Genomic DNA, 18,368 nt, shown 5'->3' with positions numbered 1-18,368 from the left:
ACTTTTGCTGCTAAAATGATTTCCAAAATATATATTAAATACACAGAGGATGCTTTTTTCCTCTCAAGAAAATGCAAAGAGCGCCATCTGCTGCTATTCCCATGTCCTGCAGGAGATGTTTCCTCCCACATTCTCGAGAAGATACTGTATGTCTGCTCTCAATTTATACTTCAAATATACAACACATGTGATTACATGCTTCGGACAGGGACTGAAGTTGGTTTATTTCAAGTTTAAATTTCTACTAATTCTATCACGTGAGAAAGAAGTGAACAAAACATGAAATATGTACAGCTGTCATAATACACAGAAAATATAACAGACTGCATATAAATATAGGTACGGGAGGGATAAAACAATGACTGAAGCGAAACAAAAGAAGCATGCATTGTAAGTGGTTCACAAGGAATAGAACAGCTGTGGAGTAGTTACATCTGTGGAAAATACTGCCATTAAACTATTGGCTTTATTTACAGCAGCCTTGGGATGCATCCCAAATGGAACTTTATGCCCTATATAGGACACTACTTTTGACAGAGTCCCATAAGACTGGTCAGATGTAGGGCACTAGCTAGGGAATAGGGTGCAACTTGGGAAATAACCTTGGTCTTCAACGCAACACATTTCCTGTATAATTCATGACATATAATACAGTATTTCAAAATGTGGGCAAAAAGAACAATTCAAAAGCAGTATTCAGAAGCTATTAGTATTGATTAATATTGCCAGGTGTACTGTAAAAAAACAAACAAGGCACAAGCAAATACACGCTCAAGATACATGGCTTGAGGATAATAGGGTTTGGTTTTTGATACAGGCCAATGTGTGCACACAGCATACAGTTACAGTATAGTATACAATGTTTGGTCTGTTAAATCAGCCCTAGCTTGGTAGCTGTAATGGATATCAATAGTGTGTGTGTGTGTGTGTGTGTGTGTGTGATATAATACAAGCTGACCAGACATTCATAGATTAGAAGCAACGTTTCTTCAACATAAAGTCGCAGTTGGGAATGTTAGTTAATCATTGAGGTTGCTGGGTATAATATTGCATGTTCCCTAGCATGCAAATGAGGTCTCTCTCTGACTCTCTTTTAATAACAAGTTTGTGAATCAATGATTAAAAGTACTGTACAAAACACTAATTTTGAGTTTCATTTTTGATTCAATTGCAACAGGCAGGTCTAACAAAAGAAATACTGTGTTTTGTATTTGACAACATTTTGGACTTGGTCATAGCCAATGTTCCATCTAGTCTGTAGCTGATAAAATTGCTAAGAGTTCTCACATTTGAGAAAAAAATAAATCATTGTGCACTGTTACAGTACATTTTAACAGTCAATGTAGTGAAACTATACTACAGAAACAGTAAGGCCCGATAGTGTTCTCAGTAACACGCCACCTTGATCTGGACTTTTAACAAGGTTGGGCTCAATTCCTTTCAATCAAATCAGGAAGTAAACTGAAATTCCAATTTCATTTTTTTTATCCCCATTGACAAGCATTGAGGAAAATAGGGAAATTAAATTTCTGAATGGATTGAATTGAAATGGAATTGACCCAAACTCTGAATTCTAGTTCTAACTGAAACTGTAACCTTTAACATTCATAATAAGGAGAGTAAAATACATTAGGTTTAACGCCATGATTAGTATTTCTAAAGCAGCAGTAACATTTCATAGGAGCTAAAAAATGGCATCTATACATTTCAAACAAGGACGGTTAACTTACAATGGTCATTTACAGTGCTTTGACAAAAAAGGTTCATCCAAGTAGTTGGATTTTATGTTACTAATTCATTATTGCTGGATTCAATTCAAAAGACAATTTCTTTATTTTTTTGCCTCATATGTCTTTAAATGGTAAAGATTTTTTGTTGAGCACTGGCACTTACAATGTCCTTAGATTATCGACTAATATGTCAGATTGTCAAGGTCTTTATACTATATGACAAATAGGTATTGCCCATATTTTGTTCTTAGACAAAAATATTTCACATTTGAAAATTCTAGGACTCGTCATTACGGTTTTACATTGCAAGAATACTTCAGATCCCAGTAGTTTTGACTCATTACAACGTGCCCGAATGTTAAAGCACAAAAACCAGCAGACTCAAACCTCGACCAACTCTACCAATAACTCCCCTTTCATAATAACATATTGTAATCCTTGTGAAAATTGAAAATATTCCTTCACAAGTTGTTGGGGCCCAAACCACACAGTCAACACAGGTGTAACACATAGGCAGTTTACAGAGGCTTATTCAATACAGCTTTTCACTGCATGTACTAATCATTGGCCAGCCAAATGATCTTCTCCCTCTAACGGAAATGAACGTTTTTAGATTCTCACTAACTGAGAAATTCTACAAGGAGTATTCTTTAAATACAGGCTTAAAAACATAGCATCGTCACCAAGAACAAATTATTCAGGCGCCAAATACTATGGAATAATTACTATCAAAATCGCCATTTTTAAATTGCCCCTTTACAAATAACCAAACACGTTTCCAAATAAGCCTCTCTGTCCATTGCGAGAAGGAACACTAGAGGCAATGAGGCGGTCGTGTACAGAGCGACACTCGGCTTCCATCAACATTAAAACCTTTCAGACGGTTTAAAAAGGACTCAGGTTTCCTTCAAAGCTCTTTACATTCATTTGACTAGGTGTGAAGTAGTGTTGCATTCAAATCTTAATAAAATGTGGAATTAAAAGTATTTACAAGACGACAAAACAGAGGGAAATAAAACGTTGATTGCGACAGGCATAGGGTTTCCCAACCAGGAACAGCCTACAGCCTTTATTAGAATACATTAAAACCACAAGGAGGTCTGGAAAGAAAGATTGAGGCACAACTGTTTCCCTATCTGGGTCGCGTTCATTAGGGCACGCCATGGAAAATATTTCAAAACGGTAAAAATATAATACAATTAGTGTTTCTTTTTGGACCAGTAGTCCACGCAGTCCCTTCCTGTTTCAGTCTGTTTTGCACCGTTTGGTGCCCTATGAACACAACCCTGTACTGTATGTACCTGCACACACACGGATGGAGCTGGAGGGTAATGTTCATTAGTATGAGGAGATGTCTGAGGAGCTGCTACTGTTGCTGGTGGACGTCTGGGCTCTCTTTATGTACAGGTTCAGCAGCTTCATCTGGTGGGATAGTATAGACGCTGAATGAAACCAACCCATCCTAACACAACGTTTCAAGACATTGAAAAACATTCTGCAACCTGTAGATCTTGGAAAAAAACCAGAAGGGAATTAAAAGACATTGTCTGCATCCCAAATTGCGCCCTATTTCCTAGTGCACCACGTAGGGAATAGGGTGCCATTTGAGAGCGACCCAGACAGGGTGCTGAGATGAGACGGTAGTGTACCTTGCTTCCTGTGAGCTGGGCCAGGTAGGGCTTCAGCTCTTCACCAATGACAGAGTAGACAGCCACCAGACAGAACACACTGGCCTTCCTCACACTGCTCTCTGTGTTGTCATATCCCTGTACACAGAGAGACATCAGAACAATATTAGACAAACATTAGGAACACCTTCCTAATTTTGAGTAATTTTGAGCTTCTATTGGAAGTAGATACATTCCAAGTGATTCCACGTCAACCAATCAGTAAGTACATCAATAAATCAACCAATGGACTAACCAATCAGTCAACTTGATCTATAAAGCCCTTTTTACCTGCAGTAGTCCTGGTATGATGTCAGGCAGCAGCTGGTGCAGGGACTCCTTGGTGATGCGTTCGATCACCTTGGTCTGCATCTTGATGGAAGCCAGGTTGATGGGGTAGTCAGCCGTCTGGACGATGGGACACAGCACCTTGATACACTGTTCTGGGTGGATGGAGCCGGCCAGGGTGGAGGCGGACTCCTCTGCTGCCCGCACAACCTGGGTAGTGAGGGAAGGGTGGAGTGAGGGGGGTGAAATGTTTGATCATGGAATGGGATCATTTTGGTTTACTGACAGAGAAGGGTACATGTACAGTACCAGTCAAAAGTTTGGACACGGCTACTCATTCAAGGGTTTTTCTTTATTTTTTACTATTTTCTACATTGTAGAATAATACTGAAGGCATCAAAACTATGAAATCATGTAGTAACCAAGACAGTGTTAAACAAATCAAAATATGTTTTATGTTTGAGATTCTTCAAAGTAGCCACCTTTTGCCTTGATGACAGCTTTGTGCAAGGTTGGCATTCTCTCAACCAGCTTCCTGAGGTAGTCACCTGGAATGCATTTCAATTAACAGGTGTGCCTTGTTAAAAGTTCATTTATGGAATTTCTGTCCTTCTTCATGCATTTGAGCCAATCAGTTGTGTTGTGACAAGGTAGGGGTGGTATACAGAAGATAGACCTATTTGGTAAAACACCAAATAGGGCAGTCGCAAAAACCATCAAAGTGCTATGATGAAACTGTCTCTCATGAGGACCGCCACAGGAAAGGAAGACCCATAGTTACCTCTGCTGCAGAGGATAAGTTAATTAGAGTTAAATGCACCTAAGATTGCAGCCCAAAGAAATGCTTCACAGTTCAAGTAACAGACAGATCTCAACATCAACTGTTCAGAGGAGACTGCATGAATCAGGCCTTCATGGTCGAATTGCTGCAAAGAAACCACTACTAAAGGACACCAATACGAAGAAGAGACTTGCTTGGCCTAAGAAACACGAGCAATGGACATTAGACCAGTGGAACTCTGTCCTTTGGTCTGATGAGTACAAATTTCAGATTTTAGGTTCCAACCACCGTGTCTTTGTGAGACGCAGAGTAGAATGATCTCCACTTATGGTTCCCACTGTGATGCATGGAGGAGGTGTGAGTGTGCTTTGCTGGTGACACTGACTGTGATTTATTTAGAATTCAAGGCACACTTAACCAGCATGGCTACCACAGCATTCTGCAGCGATACGCCATCCCATCTGGTTTGCGCTTAGTGGGATTATCATTTGTTTTTCAATAGGACAATGACCCAAAACACACCTCCAGGCTGTGTAGGGGCTATTTGACCAAGGAGAGTGATGGAGTGCTGCAACAGATGACCTGGCCTCCACAATCACCAGACCGTAACCCAATTGAGATGGTTTGGGATGAGTTGGACCGCAGAGTGAAGGAAAAGCAGCCAACGAGTGCTCAGCATATGTGGGAACTCCTTCAAGACGGTTGGAAAAGCATTCCTCGTGAAGCTGGTTGAGAGAATGCCAAGTGTGTGCAAAGCTGTCATCAAGGCAAAGGGTGGCTACTTTGAAGAATCTCAAATATAAAAATATTTGATTTGTTTAACACTTTCTTGTTTACTACATGATTCCATACGTGTTATTTCATAGTTTTGATGTCTTCACTATTATTCTACAATGTAGAAAATAGTAAAAATAAAAACCCTTGAATGAGTTGGTGTCCAAATTTTTGACTGGTACTGTACATCCACAGGCAAGACTACACTTCATCCCAACAGTCTTTTCATAATTTTATTTCAAGAGCTATCATCTCCATAAAAAAACTAACACATCATCACAGATTTGAAAGCTGTTAATTCAAGAAGTGTAGACTTAGCATGTCCTCTAAAGCAGAGCCTCATAGACGGAGAGAGCCAGTGAGAGCTACCTCTTTGTGGGAGTCTTTGTGTAGCTCCAGGGTCTTCATGATGGTGAGTTCTGCGTAGTTCTTGAAGCGGGCCGGCTGGTTGCGTAAGATCTCCTTCAGCACTCGTAGCGCCAGTGCCCGAATGGTGTGCTGCAGGTTGGGGGAAAAGGACACGACATGCTCAGAGACAGTGGAAGGAAGAACAGTGGATTCAAGCATCAGATTGTGGCATTGCTCCTAAAACAGAGTTAACTTGGTTGATTGCCGTTTTTAAAGTCGTTTTTCTTCCTCTCTCTCTATCCATCCATTTATCCATTCATCCAGAGTCCTTACATCTTGGTCTGACAGAGTCTCTAGCAGCAGGAGCAGCATGGTTTTGAAGTGTTCCTCCCACACTGCCAGGCTGTCCTCCCGGGCTATCTTCAGCAGCTCCACCAGGGCTCCCCTCCTCTCCTCTGGCCTCTCACTGGGGTTAGACAGCTCCTTCAGCAGCTCACCCACCTTTCAACGACCACAATAGATATTAGTCAGTGTCCATAGAATTACATATAGATCACTAAATGGAATTTAATAGGACCTCCATGTCCGTGACTTCAAAGTGTTATTATGTAGCTATCATAAAACATAGAAAACATTGTCAAATTAATTCAGTCAATCACCAGTCCCAGCTGCTCCGCAGGGGAACTGTTCTTGGTGTGCAGCATCTTGTTTTCTCCACCACACTCTTGGCGGCCTGCGAGGAAGAGGGGGGGGTCTCCCTTACAGTTAATATATAGCTTATTATAAACAGGGTGGTTCAAGCCCCGAATGCTGATTGGCTGACAACCGTATACCACGGGTATGACAAAACGTGTATTTTTACAGCTCTAATTACGTTGGTAACCAGTTTATAACAGAAATAAGGCACCTCAGGTGTTTATGTTATATACCACACCTGGGCCTTATTGATTAAATGTATTATGACCATCCAAAATGGCTCACTACTTTTGACCAGAGCTATGAAAGGAATAGGGTGGTCAAAAGTAGTGCACTATATAGGGAATAAGGTGCCATTTCAGAAAAGTAGCATAGGGAACAGGGTGCCATTTCAGACCCTTGAGACAGCCTCACCATCTCGAAGCTGCTCCACGTCGTCCTCGTACACCGTCTCTCTCAGGGCAGCCTTGTCGTAGGCGCTGATGGTGTCAGAGTAGTTGTAGGGGTTGTAGTCGCGGGCCCGGGGGCCGGAGAAGGAACGGGGGGAGGGGGTGTTGAGTAGAGAGGTCTTGTTGTCCAGGGCCGTGCGACCCCCGGGCCCCTCCACCACGTCGGCACCAGAGAGTGATGCTGTTCCAACACCCGGCTGAGGAGAAACAAGACAATTGTTAAAACGTGACATAACAAACCTACAGTTTTATAAAAATAACTAAACGTATATCCATGTCCATTCTAGAGAAAATACATATATTGACCAGAGAACAGTTGCCAAACAAGTGCACTTGTTCAATCCCCCTCTGGATTTAAAATGAATGGGCTGTTGGAAGATACTCCCTCTAGTCCATTCTAACAATCCAAATCTTTTAAATCAACGAGGGAGGGAGTGAGTGGAGAATAGTAGGGAATTGCCCAAGCCTCTCACCGTGTCCTCTCTCTTGCCTCTGCCCGGCTCCATGAGGTCCTCCTGACTGCGGAAGCTGAAGTTCTGGATGGCCTCAGTGACGCCTCGCAGGGAGCTATAGATCTGATCGGTGTTCAGGTTCTCTGTGTCGTACTCCAACATGCTTCAGGTCACACCGGGAGGGGAGGGTTATTATTCAAGTAGGACACCAACACGGGACGAAGACGTCTACCCAGTGGGAAAAACTGGTTGAAACGACACCATTTTATTTACCTAGTATGTAAAGATGTCATTTCAAGCAGTTTATCCCGCTACACGACCATCCTTTTCATATAAAAGATCAACCGTGCTTAACAGTACGTGTTGACAGAGAGAGTGGAACAGGCTGGTGAGTCAAGGTGTTAATGTGGTGAACTGTTGCTGCAGAATGGAGGAAAAAAAAGGAAGTGAAAGGAAAAACAAACTAGACCGTGGGGTAGGGACAAACCAAGGGTGACACAGCTATGTGACATTGTACCTGGGAGAGTAAGCACTCCGTAGGGTCTTGAGGGAGGGGGCAGCAGGGGTGGAGGAGAGAGGAGAAGGGAAGGGAGGGGGGTACTTTGACAGGCCATCAGCACTCCAACCCCATAGCCGGCTGTAACGTACACAGAGCACGGCAAGGGAGGGTAAGAGGGAGGAAGGGAGGGAGGGAAAGAAAAGGGGGAATAGAGTCGCAAGGGAGAAAAAGAGAAACGTGAGGAGGGAACAGTGTGGAGAAGGGGGACTGCTTGTTGTCGTTGTTAGTAGCGATGTAACTAACTTCTATGGTGTGTTGGGGAACAGGTATTAAAGGTCAGACCTACCTGGGAGAGAGCCCCCCATGGGAGCAGTTGGTGGGAGAGGTGAGGGGGCTGCTGCGACTGCTGGGGTGGCGAGGTGGGGGAGGAGTACGTCCCATGGTGCTACTGGGAGAAGCCTGCGGATCACACAGAAATCGGAGAAAGTACAATACATTATAACCTGGGTGGTTCGAGCCCTGAATGGTGATTGGCTGACAGCTGTAGTACATCAGACCGTATACCACGGGTAAGACAAAACATGTATTTTTACTGCTCTAATTACGTTGGTAACCAATAGCAATAAGGCACCTCAGGGGTTTGTGGTATATGGCCAATATACCACGGCTAAGGGCTGCATCCAGGCACTCTAAGAACAGCCCATAACCGTGGTATATTGGCCATATAACACACCTCCTCTGTCTTTATTGCTTAATTATATAATGCTATCCCAGTATATTTAGATTACAATACAACTATTGTCCATGTGACAGCAAACAAAGTTCAGGTTGCTGGCTAACACTACCAGTGAGAAGATATTCAGCGTATTCGAGAGGACCTTCCTGAGCAAATGCGCTATTCAAGTTGCCCTGTGTAAATTCACTGCTCATCTTCTCATGGCGAGTAGATATTTGGGACACCGCCATTTTATCCCTGCTCAGTCTCATCCTCTCGACGACGTTGACTAGGCGTGAACGTCAGAGTCAGGTCTCACCACTCTGGTGTTGCTGGAGTTCCGCAGGTGGCTATGCAGCAGTTTAGTGGCTCCGTCCTGGAAGGTCTTGGGCAGGGCCCCCAGCAGCATGGTGAACTCTGGGGTGTTCAGCTCAAACAAGGCGATCAGAACCACCTGAGCCGCCTGGGGATTAAAGGGTCACAGAGAGGTCAATGGCTAGAGGTCATCAAAGAGGGCGTTCACTTTTTCCCATTAACATCGACATATGATATCACGCGATAATGTGCATTTCAAGGTAATATCTGACGCTTAGAGAAGCGACGGAACATTCGACAAGCCCATTCTGCTCTTACGGAACCATCAGTCAATGGATTTACAAATACATGAGCCAATAAACATTGCACAGAAATACAGTATCACATATTTGTTTAGGTTCCGTTAGCATTCAGTTAGTCAGGCGAGGTAAAACCATTGTCAGTTCTTGTAAAACAGTTAAAAACACGTATCAATGTTTCTCTCGTGTGAATCCCATGCAGGTCGGTCAACCAAACCTGGTCACCGCAGATAAACAAGACAAGAACCATGAGGAACAAGTAACAGCAGCACAGGCTACTATCAAAACGCAATATTACCACACATTCAGAGCCATTATGTTGCCCATTCCCACCCCGTCTCTTAAAGGGGCAATCTGCAGTTGCTAGATGAATGTTTTGACTTCTACGTGAATTGTATATGCACCCATTGATTCTTGAACTTATAAATGCCTCATGAGCTCAGCTCAACTGTCGTACCCCCATCAGAATCCTAAATGTAAACTTGTTCAACGCCTCCGTTTGTAAACAAAGTCAATGTAAACAAACCCGGTATAGCCTCAAAACATAGTTAAAACTATCATCTTGATATCATGCATGGCCAGTCCCTTGCATCCCTCGCTCTGTCTATGAATTGGAGAGTGGTTGCATTTCTCCAGCCCAATCGCTCAGCTTTTTAGCGAAACAGTGGTGGGGTCCACACCTTCGTTATCATTTCAACTGCTGATTGCCACTTTAACATTCACTCATTATGAAGAAACCTTTGAAAGTAGAAACAACTTATGGCTCATTCAGAGCCAATTCAGTCCCCAATCCCACCCCTGCACTGTCCTTTACATTCAGTTATAAAGCAGAAACAACTCTGTGTGCCAGCAAGGCGAAGTTGGGTTAGAGACAGAGAGCCCAGGCTTGAGGAAGTTATGTGAGGCAGACTGCAGACCGTGCAGCTGACTGATGGGTCGGGGGGCTCAACTACCTGCTTGCACCTCTCCTCCACGTTCCCCTCTCCAGGTAGAGAGGCTACGGTGGTGCTGGGCCTGCCTGACAACTCCTCACCTGCCCAGCTATGGTGGAAGCTCTGGGGTTGGGGGTTGACCGACAGGTAGGTTGGGGAAATTAGCAGTTTAAAATAAAAAAAATGTAAAAACAACCAAAAATGGATGAAGCCAGCAAACAATAGTTATTTTGGAGCTTTGGCTGATCAGTTGAAAATTGGCCGGCTGGTTAAATCTGGGACATTTACAGAAACGCTGATTAATGTGCATTGTCCCTGTGAAATATAAAGCCAATTAAAAGAAAAGTGCCTGACGCTGTTGCTATGGAAACAAACCCAACTCTGCCCACCTTCCGGACGTCGGAGCTCTTTGGTTCCGTGGTCCAGGTGATGATGCGGGAGACGGCCAGGCGCGTCTCGCTGGAGTTGACAAAGTCTGCGGGGTCCATTTGACGGGCCAGGCACTCAATGTACCTCAGGATGGCCACCTTGACCTTCAGGTTGGGGGTCTGGGTCTGGTCCACGATGAAACGCATCAGGATGTTAAACTGCTGGTCGAATGGGAACGAGTCCCTGGGAAAGAGAGAGGAAAATAAAGAGAAAAAGGCATGAGATGAGAGGGATTGATCCACTAGAACAAGGATCATCATCTAGATTCAGGCACGGGACGGTTTCTTTTGCTGAGTGGATTTTCAGGGGAGCCGATACATAATTACAAATCACTTGTAGACTGCAAATTGACTGCAAGAAGACCAAACAGATATAATATTTGACTAAAACATAATCATTTCAAACCTTGCTTACATTTGTATATGATCATGTATCATCTATTATGCGTGGAAATACTTGGGAACAAATTTACAAAAATAAAATCAGCTGGACCTGATTTCCTGGTGTTTAATTTGAACATTGAAAATGCAAAAAAAATGAAGATATTTTTGGTATTCTTATTTTTTTGCTCAGAAAACATGGGGGGTGTCAGTGGGCCGTCAGTTGGGGAACCCCGGACTAAAAACTCCACAAACAGCCAAAAGCAACATCTAAGGGCTTTTCACACTACCAAGCCGAGCCAAACCAAGCTGTACTGAGCTGCCCTGGTTATACATCCACCATAGTTGGTGGAATTGTGCTGAAAAGTGGGGAAAAAGACCTGTGTGAGAACAGGAACAGAGATGAAGCCTTAGTTCTGACCTGGTGACGTCCAGAGCCTTCTGGACCTTGGCCTGTACTGAACCCAGGAGGTCAGCTCCCATCTTCTTCAGCAGCTGGGTGAGCAGGACAAACAGCCAGTCCTGCACGTCCTCTCTGTGCAGGGTGATGAAGTCTACCAGGGTCTCCAGAAACATGCTGAACACCTGAGATCAGACACAGTGACCACCCAGTCAGTCACTCAATAATAGGCTATAGGTATTTACATCACTGTTAATGATTATTACAGTAGGACAACATACAGAACAACAATAATTAATCAATCAACTATCTGAATAGTCGGAATCGATTGCATTACTATTCAAAAAGGTGACGGACAAAACCAAAAACACTTACTCGCTGATGTTACAAGTCCACCGCAAAGACCACCATGCGACACAAAAACAGACAGTTAGTTAGTACAGTAACTACATTAGCTTCACGTCAGAACACAGGTTATATCAGACATGGGGTGTTTCTATTGTGGGCTCACCTTGCTGTGTGGGTCAGCAAACATCCTTGTGAAGATCTCACACAATCGCTTCAGCTCCACACGACTGAGAAACACGAGCGAGGGGAAGAAAGTAAGGCGATCAATCGTACAAAACACTTTTGGTTTCAGCCAGATTTTTCATCTAGAGGACAGTTGTCTCGGTGACGGCCTCAAATGCATCACATTACAAAAGTTCAAAAACAGATGGTCTCTATCCCACCTGAGAATTCTCTGGCTAACGAGCAGGTTCTGTAGTCCCAGCAGCCCCTCCTTCCTCTCAGACCAGTTGGAACTGGCACAGTGGTTCAGCACCTCGGCCACGTCCTCCGTCTGTCTCATGTAGTGGGGCGGGCCGCCGTTCCGCGAGCCATATGAGCGCTCAGAGCAGGCGCTGCTGGCATCGCTGTTAGCGTCGTCGTCTGAGTAGATCCCCGGGGACTCGTACCGCCGTCTGACTGGCCGCCGCTGGAGGGGTCAAGGGTTAAGAGGTCAAATGTTCGTGCGGGTACATACACAGCGTGCTCACTAAGTCATGCCACCGAGTGAAGAGAAATCGATGACACTTCCTGTTCAACAAGCTGCCATAAGACTGCATTCGAGAGGCAAATACGAGTCAACATAGACGTAAATCCAACAAAATGTCCCTCCGAGAGAAAAAGCCGTCAAAGCTATTATGGTCAGCATACGCTATGATTCAGATGGTAAAGAGGTTAGAGAATCTAAGTCGCACGTGACGAGGTAAACATCCACCTTGTTGTTCCTCGCGTCGCCTAGTAACAGGGCGTCGGCTACAGCTGCCTCCACCTCGGTACCGGTGTTGAGGATCCTCATGGCGTTGACAGAGGCTGAGATACGGGCCTGGTGGGCCAGACCTAGACGCTCTGGAGGAAACACAGAGATATTATAATACTTTTAGAATAGTATTGTAGTATTATTAGGAGCACAGTAATACAGTATTACAAAGGAAAAGCAGTCGACCTATAAACTAAAATGGGGAGTAAAAGTCATGGGGGGAAAACAAATGAAGCAAATTACATCAGCAGGTCATGAGAAACTCAAGAGAAGATACAGTGTATAGCACAAAATAATATGATGAATTTAAGTTTTATTTTACAGCACAGTATAAGGACCAATAAAAACAAACGCGTACTAACAAAAACAGTGAAACAAAACAACACAGATTGACTTGAAAAATAAGACGCATCCAAACTGAAATAAGGAGGATGCTCAGCTCTCCGTCGCCCCCTGTGGGTGATTGAGGTGAACTGCACCATGGAACACTGACATGCCATTTGTCTGGTCTAATAGAGACATGCAGGACAGGTCACCTGAGTGGCCCACAGACTCAGCCGAGTGGAGAGCACTGGTGGAGCGGGAGACACGTCTGGATGCTAGAGGAGGAACATGGGAGGGAGTGGGGGGGGGTGATACTTTATTTGGATAGTCCATCTACTAACCCTAACCCCTACCCTAACCCTTACCCTAACGCTTATTCTAAATCTAATCGTAACCTTAGCAACCAGTTGCTTATCAATAGATAGTATGACCATCTATAGAGCTACAGATGGAAAACCCGGACTATCCAAATAAAGTGTGACCAGGAAGTGAAGTTAGACACTTCTACAACTCATACAGTACATGCCTGTCAACCTGAGGAGGAGGTATTCTACCATGTGACAACGCTAACTGGCTTCATGCTAACATTGGCGCCAAGAATGCTGAGAGGCATCCCGGCATTGGACACAAAGGCTCTGATCGCAAGTCTATAAGCTGACAGCGGACAACAGTTTAGCGTCAACTCATCCCATGCCATGTCATCAATGACTCAGGCATGATTAGTAAAAAAAAAATGGTTGTTGAGGAAAATGTTGTTGTCACTCAGGAGTGAAAGAGGAAATTTGAAAGACACAAGTAAAAGGCATGCAGAAGATGGAAGCAGAAGAGGTTCGTTTCAGTTGGTTTTCTTGTGGTCTGATGATGGCCTTTGCGTTCTACTCTAGATAGGGCTAGTCAGGGTTCAGGCCCCCGGCAACCAGCCATTGAGGGTCATGGTGGCTATGGTCTCTGGGCTGGGCACGTTACTATACTGTACTCACCCAGAGGAGAGAATCCCCGAGCGGGGCTGGTATCTCGGCTGCTCTCTCTAGAGGTGTCCCTGCTGCAGCCCTGACTCATGCTGGGCCGGGGGATACGACTCCTCGCTAGCATAGTGGTGGTGGGGGGGGGGGGGGGGGACACAGCGAGAGAGAGCAGCAGGAGGAAGAAAGAGCTTTATAACACACAGCCAGATAGACAGTCCAACACACTCAGAGAGAGAGAGCTCAGCGGAGGTAGAGGAGGAGTTGAGTTAGCCAGGACAGAGGAGGAGACAAGGTTGCACTCAGTGACAGACAGGAGATTTAGGTGGTTCAGAGAGCAGAGAGGTTGGAGACTCGGAGTACAGCTGTAGAGGGCTGTTTTCTGTCTTCCGTGTGTCTGTGTGTGTCGTCCTTCCTGGTCCTTACCCAGGCCTGATCTGTCTGGACTGGTGTCTCGGCTGCAGCCATGGCTGCGGGGGACTTTAGGCCTCCTTTCTGCTGGCGTTGTCCCTGCAGTGGCCCTGGAGATCCTGCCGTATGTATGGCTCAGGAGACGACCAGGGGAGCCAGAACGACTGCCAGCTGCAACATGACATAGCATGGTGTACTTATAAAGGGAGAAGAATGCATACCCACACAATGCTGAAAAGGTGGTAAAAATGTCAAACAATTGCTCCAGATCAGTGTTTCTTGATCCCGGGGACCCATATGTGCACATATTTGTTTTTGCCCTGGCACTACACACCTGATTAAAAGTTTGATGACTTGATTAGTGGAATCAGGGCAAAATCAAATATGTGCACCTATGGGTCCCCGGGATCAAGAAACACTGATCCAGAAACCGTGTTTTTTTTAATTCCGGCATGATGCACATATCTCGGGGGAAGATACTCACGTTGAGACACTGACACCATTTTGGCTCGACTCCTCCCCCTACTGTCTATGACAGAGGGACTCGCCCCCACGCCGCTCCCCGAACTCGTTCTCCTGGTACGCACACGGCCTGGAAGTGAGAGAGACAGAGAGAGACAGAGGGAGAGAGACGGTGATAGAGAGAGAGGTCAGGGAGGGAGAAAGAGGTCAGGGAGGGAGAAAACAGACTTCAACTTCACGTGGGCACGGACCCATTCAACCGCAGACACACCCAGCTCGGCGACACCAGCCCTCATCACCTACAGTCAGACTTCATACATAGACCACACAGAAACAGAGACACACTCGCTAGTCTATACTTGCAGGTTGCTACCAGCCATTACAACAGACACATGCACTCAAATCTCGATTAAGCTGGTTCGAGAAATCTCAAGTCACAAATGTCTCATCCTCTATAAAAAATGTTTCATCTCAAACATATTCCCTCACCACAATAGAAACATAATTCACAACAAGTATAATTCAGTATTCTGTTCTAGATAGGACAATGGATCATTCAGGGGAAAAGGAGAGTACAGCACAACATGACTTCATGAAATTACAGTTAAACAGGCAACGATAAAGGTCAATAACCCGACAGACACTGAGGCTGCCTGTCTTTACAGTCACGTGAGTTGGGACAGGTCTATTTGTGGACACAATCAATGTCTCGGTCTCCTCTCCCTGGCTACCAACCCCAGTCCTGATGACCCAGTTCAACGTAGTTCTACCATGCAGACAGTCCATGCAGAGTTCCACAGATGAGCACCGTATTCAACGACGTAGCACACCACAAAGACGACCACTGTAAACATGGTGCAGTACATTACACAGACCAAAAGGGGACAGAGAAATCTGGATGAAGTCCTCCAGCTCCCACACAAACACACAGTTAGCCATCTCATCTTACCCACTGGTCTAAAGTTACCAGGTGTGTTGTCTAAGGGCAAAAACAAGAGGAGGAGAGTCCAGGAGAGAAAGGTTAGCAGAAGTTAGCAGGATAATCCCCATATGGAAGACTGAGGGGGGTTACAAGAATTTGGAAAGGCCTTAAGATGTATTTTAAATCATCATATTTAATTAATAATAAAAAATAAAAAAGTTAAATAGAAATGAGGGTTAAATCATGCTAATCATGCTATGGTCCTATATCCCTCGTAGTCAGTAAAAGCGTCTGCGAGGGTATGAGGCTCATAGAAAGAGTATTATAAACGGGGTATGAGGCTCATAGAAAGAGTATTATAAACAGGGTATGAGGCTCATAGAAAGAGTATTATAAACGGGGTATGAGGCTCATAGAAAGAGTATTATAAACGGGGTATGAGGCTCATCGAAAGAGTATTATAAACGGGGTATGAGGCTCATAGAAATAGTATTATAAACAGGGTATGAGGCTCATAGAAAGAGTATTATAAACGGGGTATGAGGCTCATAGAAAGAGTATTATAATATAAACGAGTATGAGGCTCATAGAAAGAGTATTATAAACGAGGTATGACGCTCATAGAAAGAGTATTATAAACAGGGTATGAGGCTCATAGAAAGAGTATTATAAACGGGGTATGAGGCTCATAGAAAGAGTATTATAAACGGGGTATGAGGCTCATCGAAAGAGTATTATAAACGGGGTATGAGGCTCATAGAAATAGTATTATAAACAGGGTATGAGGCTCATAGAAAGAGTATTATAAACGGGGTATGAGGCTCATAGAAAGAGTATTATAATATAAACGAGTATGAGGCTCATAGAAAGAGTATTATAAACGAGGTATGAGGCTCATAGAAATAGTATTATAAACAGGGTGGTTCAAGCCCTGAATGCTGATTGGCTGACAGCCGTGATACATCAGACCCTATACCACATTGAATGACAAAACATTTATTTTCTACTGTTCAAATTACGTTGGTAAGTTTATAATAGCAATACGGCACCTCGGGGGTTTGTGATATATGACCAATATACCACGGCTAAGGGCTGTATCCAGGGACACATAAGAACAGCCCTTAGCCGTGGTATATTGGCCATATACCACACACCCCTCGGACCTTACTGTTTAATTAGAACACATGTTTTTGGCTCACCTAGAGAGGCATAGGAGCCGGGTGGCAGAGCCGAGGCAGCGCTGAAGGGGGCGGGCGATGCGGGCACGGGAGTCATCCTGGTTTTGGCACTAGCGGTGGCAGCAGCGTTCACGTCCACGTCGCTACGGGAACGCTGGAGAGAGCCCGGGGTGGAGGGACCTCTGGAGGGAGCCGCTTTCGCTTCGGGGAGAGGAGTGAAGGGAAGAGAGGGAGGGATGAGAGGAACAACGGTTAACAGCCAAGCTCTCCACCCAAACGTATTTCATGAAGAGAGAGGAAAGAGGGCGAGAAAAGAGGGAAAGTTAACAGTCATTAACCAAACTCACGTTGTAAGTCGTAACGTCACGTGCACAAGTACAGTGAAATGCCTTTCTTGCAAACTCTAAACCCAACAATGCAGTGATCAACATCAATGTAGTACCACAAATAACACGGAGGTAGAACCAAAACAAGAAGAACGCCAGAAAGTAAGACGCTACATATAAGGTCAGTTCCAATACTAGATTTACAATGTGCAGGGATACTGGATAGATTAGCTGTTGTTGTCTCACCTGTTGTTTTAGCTAACTCTCCCAATCAACACCTGCGATTACTGTATGCCTCGCTATGTGTCTCTCTCAAATGTCAATATGCCTTGTACACTGTTGTTCAGGTTAGTTATCATTGTTTTAGTTTACAATGGAGCCCCTAGTTCCACTCTTCATACCTCTGATACCTCCGTTGTCCCACCTCCCACACATGCGGTGACCTCACCCATTACAACCAGCATGTCCAGAGATACAACCTCTCTTATCATCACCCAGTGCCTGGGCTTACCTCCGCTGTACCCGCACCCCACCATACCCCTGTCTGCGCATTATGCCCTGAATATATTCTACCATGCCCAGAAATCTGCTCCTTTTATTCTTTGTCCCCAACGCTCTAGGCGACTAGTTGATAGCCTTCAGCCGCACCCTCATACTACTCCTCCTCTGTTCCGCGGGTGATGTGGAGGCAAACCCAGGCCCTGCATGTCCCCAGGCACCCTCATTTGTTGACTTCTGTGATCGAAAAAGTATTGGTTTCATGCATGTCAACATCAGAAGCCTCCTCCCTAAGTTTGTTTTACTCACTGCTTTAGCACACTCTGCCAACCCTGATGTCCTTACCGTGTCTGAATCCTGGCTTAGGAAGGCCACCAAAAATTCTGAGATTTCCATACCCAACTATAACATTTTCCGTCAAGATAGAACTGCCAAAGGGGGAGGAGTTGCAGTCTACTGCAGAGATAGCCTGCAAAGTAATGTCATACTTTCCAGGTCCATACCCAAACAGTTCAAACTACTAATTTTAAAAATGACTCTTTCCAGAAATGAGTCTCTCACTGTTGCCGCCTGCTACCGACCCCCCTCAGCTCCCAGCTGTGCCCTGGACACCATTTGTGAATTGATCGCCCCCCATCTAGCTTCAGAGTTTGTTCTGTTAGGTGACCTAAACTGGGATATGCTTAACACCCCGGCAGTCCTACAATCTAAGCTAGATGCACCCTAACTCACACAAATCATCAAGGAACCCACCAGGTACAACCCCTCATAGACGTTATCCTGACCAACTGGCCCTCCAAATACACCTCCACTGTCTTCAACCAGGAT

General features: G+C 44.8%; 1 protein-coding gene across 3 annotated transcripts in view; it reads right to left on the bottom strand.

Moving 5' to 3' along the window:
- Window positions 1–202: 202 nt before the first annotated feature.
- Window positions 203–18,368, bottom strand: part of LOC139413048 (CLIP-associating protein 1-B-like) — a 39,989-nt gene continuing 21,823 nt past the window's right edge. The window contains exons 19-41 of one of the 3 annotated variants that reach the window (XM_071160061.1): window positions 16,738–16,917; window positions 15,566–15,595; window positions 14,639–14,746; window positions 14,170–14,325; window positions 13,762–13,866; window positions 12,994–13,056; window positions 12,416–12,546; window positions 11,886–12,130; window positions 11,666–11,729; window positions 11,176–11,339; window positions 10,335–10,557; window positions 9,967–10,068; window positions 8,719–8,862; window positions 8,031–8,143; window positions 7,703–7,822; window positions 7,207–7,348; window positions 6,699–6,930; window positions 6,248–6,321; window positions 5,922–6,089; window positions 5,610–5,738; window positions 3,689–3,895; window positions 3,380–3,496; window positions 203–3,152 (exon numbers count right to left, since the gene is read on the bottom strand). In XM_071160061.1, coding sequence (XP_071016162.1) covers window positions 3,069–3,152; window positions 3,380–3,496; window positions 3,689–3,895; window positions 5,610–5,738; window positions 5,922–6,089; window positions 6,248–6,321; window positions 6,699–6,930; window positions 7,207–7,348; window positions 7,703–7,822; window positions 8,031–8,143; window positions 8,719–8,862; window positions 9,967–10,068; window positions 10,335–10,557; window positions 11,176–11,339; window positions 11,666–11,729; window positions 11,886–12,130; window positions 12,416–12,546; window positions 12,994–13,056; window positions 13,762–13,866; window positions 14,170–14,325; window positions 14,639–14,746; window positions 15,566–15,595; window positions 16,738–16,917 — 3,101 coding nt within the window. In that variant the 3' untranslated portion in view covers window positions 203–3,068. The remainder of the gene's footprint in view (window positions 3,153–3,379; window positions 3,497–3,688; window positions 3,896–5,609; window positions 5,739–5,921; window positions 6,090–6,247; window positions 6,322–6,698; window positions 6,931–7,206; window positions 7,349–7,702; window positions 7,823–8,030; window positions 8,144–8,718; window positions 8,863–9,966; window positions 10,069–10,334; window positions 10,558–11,175; window positions 11,340–11,665; window positions 11,730–11,885; window positions 12,131–12,415; window positions 12,547–12,993; window positions 13,057–13,761; window positions 13,867–14,169; window positions 14,326–14,638; window positions 14,747–15,565; window positions 15,596–16,737; window positions 16,918–18,368) is intronic. The other 2 variants (XM_071160062.1, XM_071160063.1) reach the window with 2 other exon arrangements.

This window comes from Oncorhynchus clarkii, chromosome 7 (assembly GCF_045791955.1).
Source record: "Oncorhynchus clarkii lewisi isolate Uvic-CL-2024 chromosome 7, UVic_Ocla_1.0, whole genome shotgun sequence".
Lineage (NCBI taxonomy): Eukaryota > Metazoa > Chordata > Actinopteri > Salmoniformes > Salmonidae > Oncorhynchus > Oncorhynchus clarkii.
Note: the sequence above shows the minus strand (reverse complement) of the source record. Positions and strands in the feature narration are given on the sequence as shown.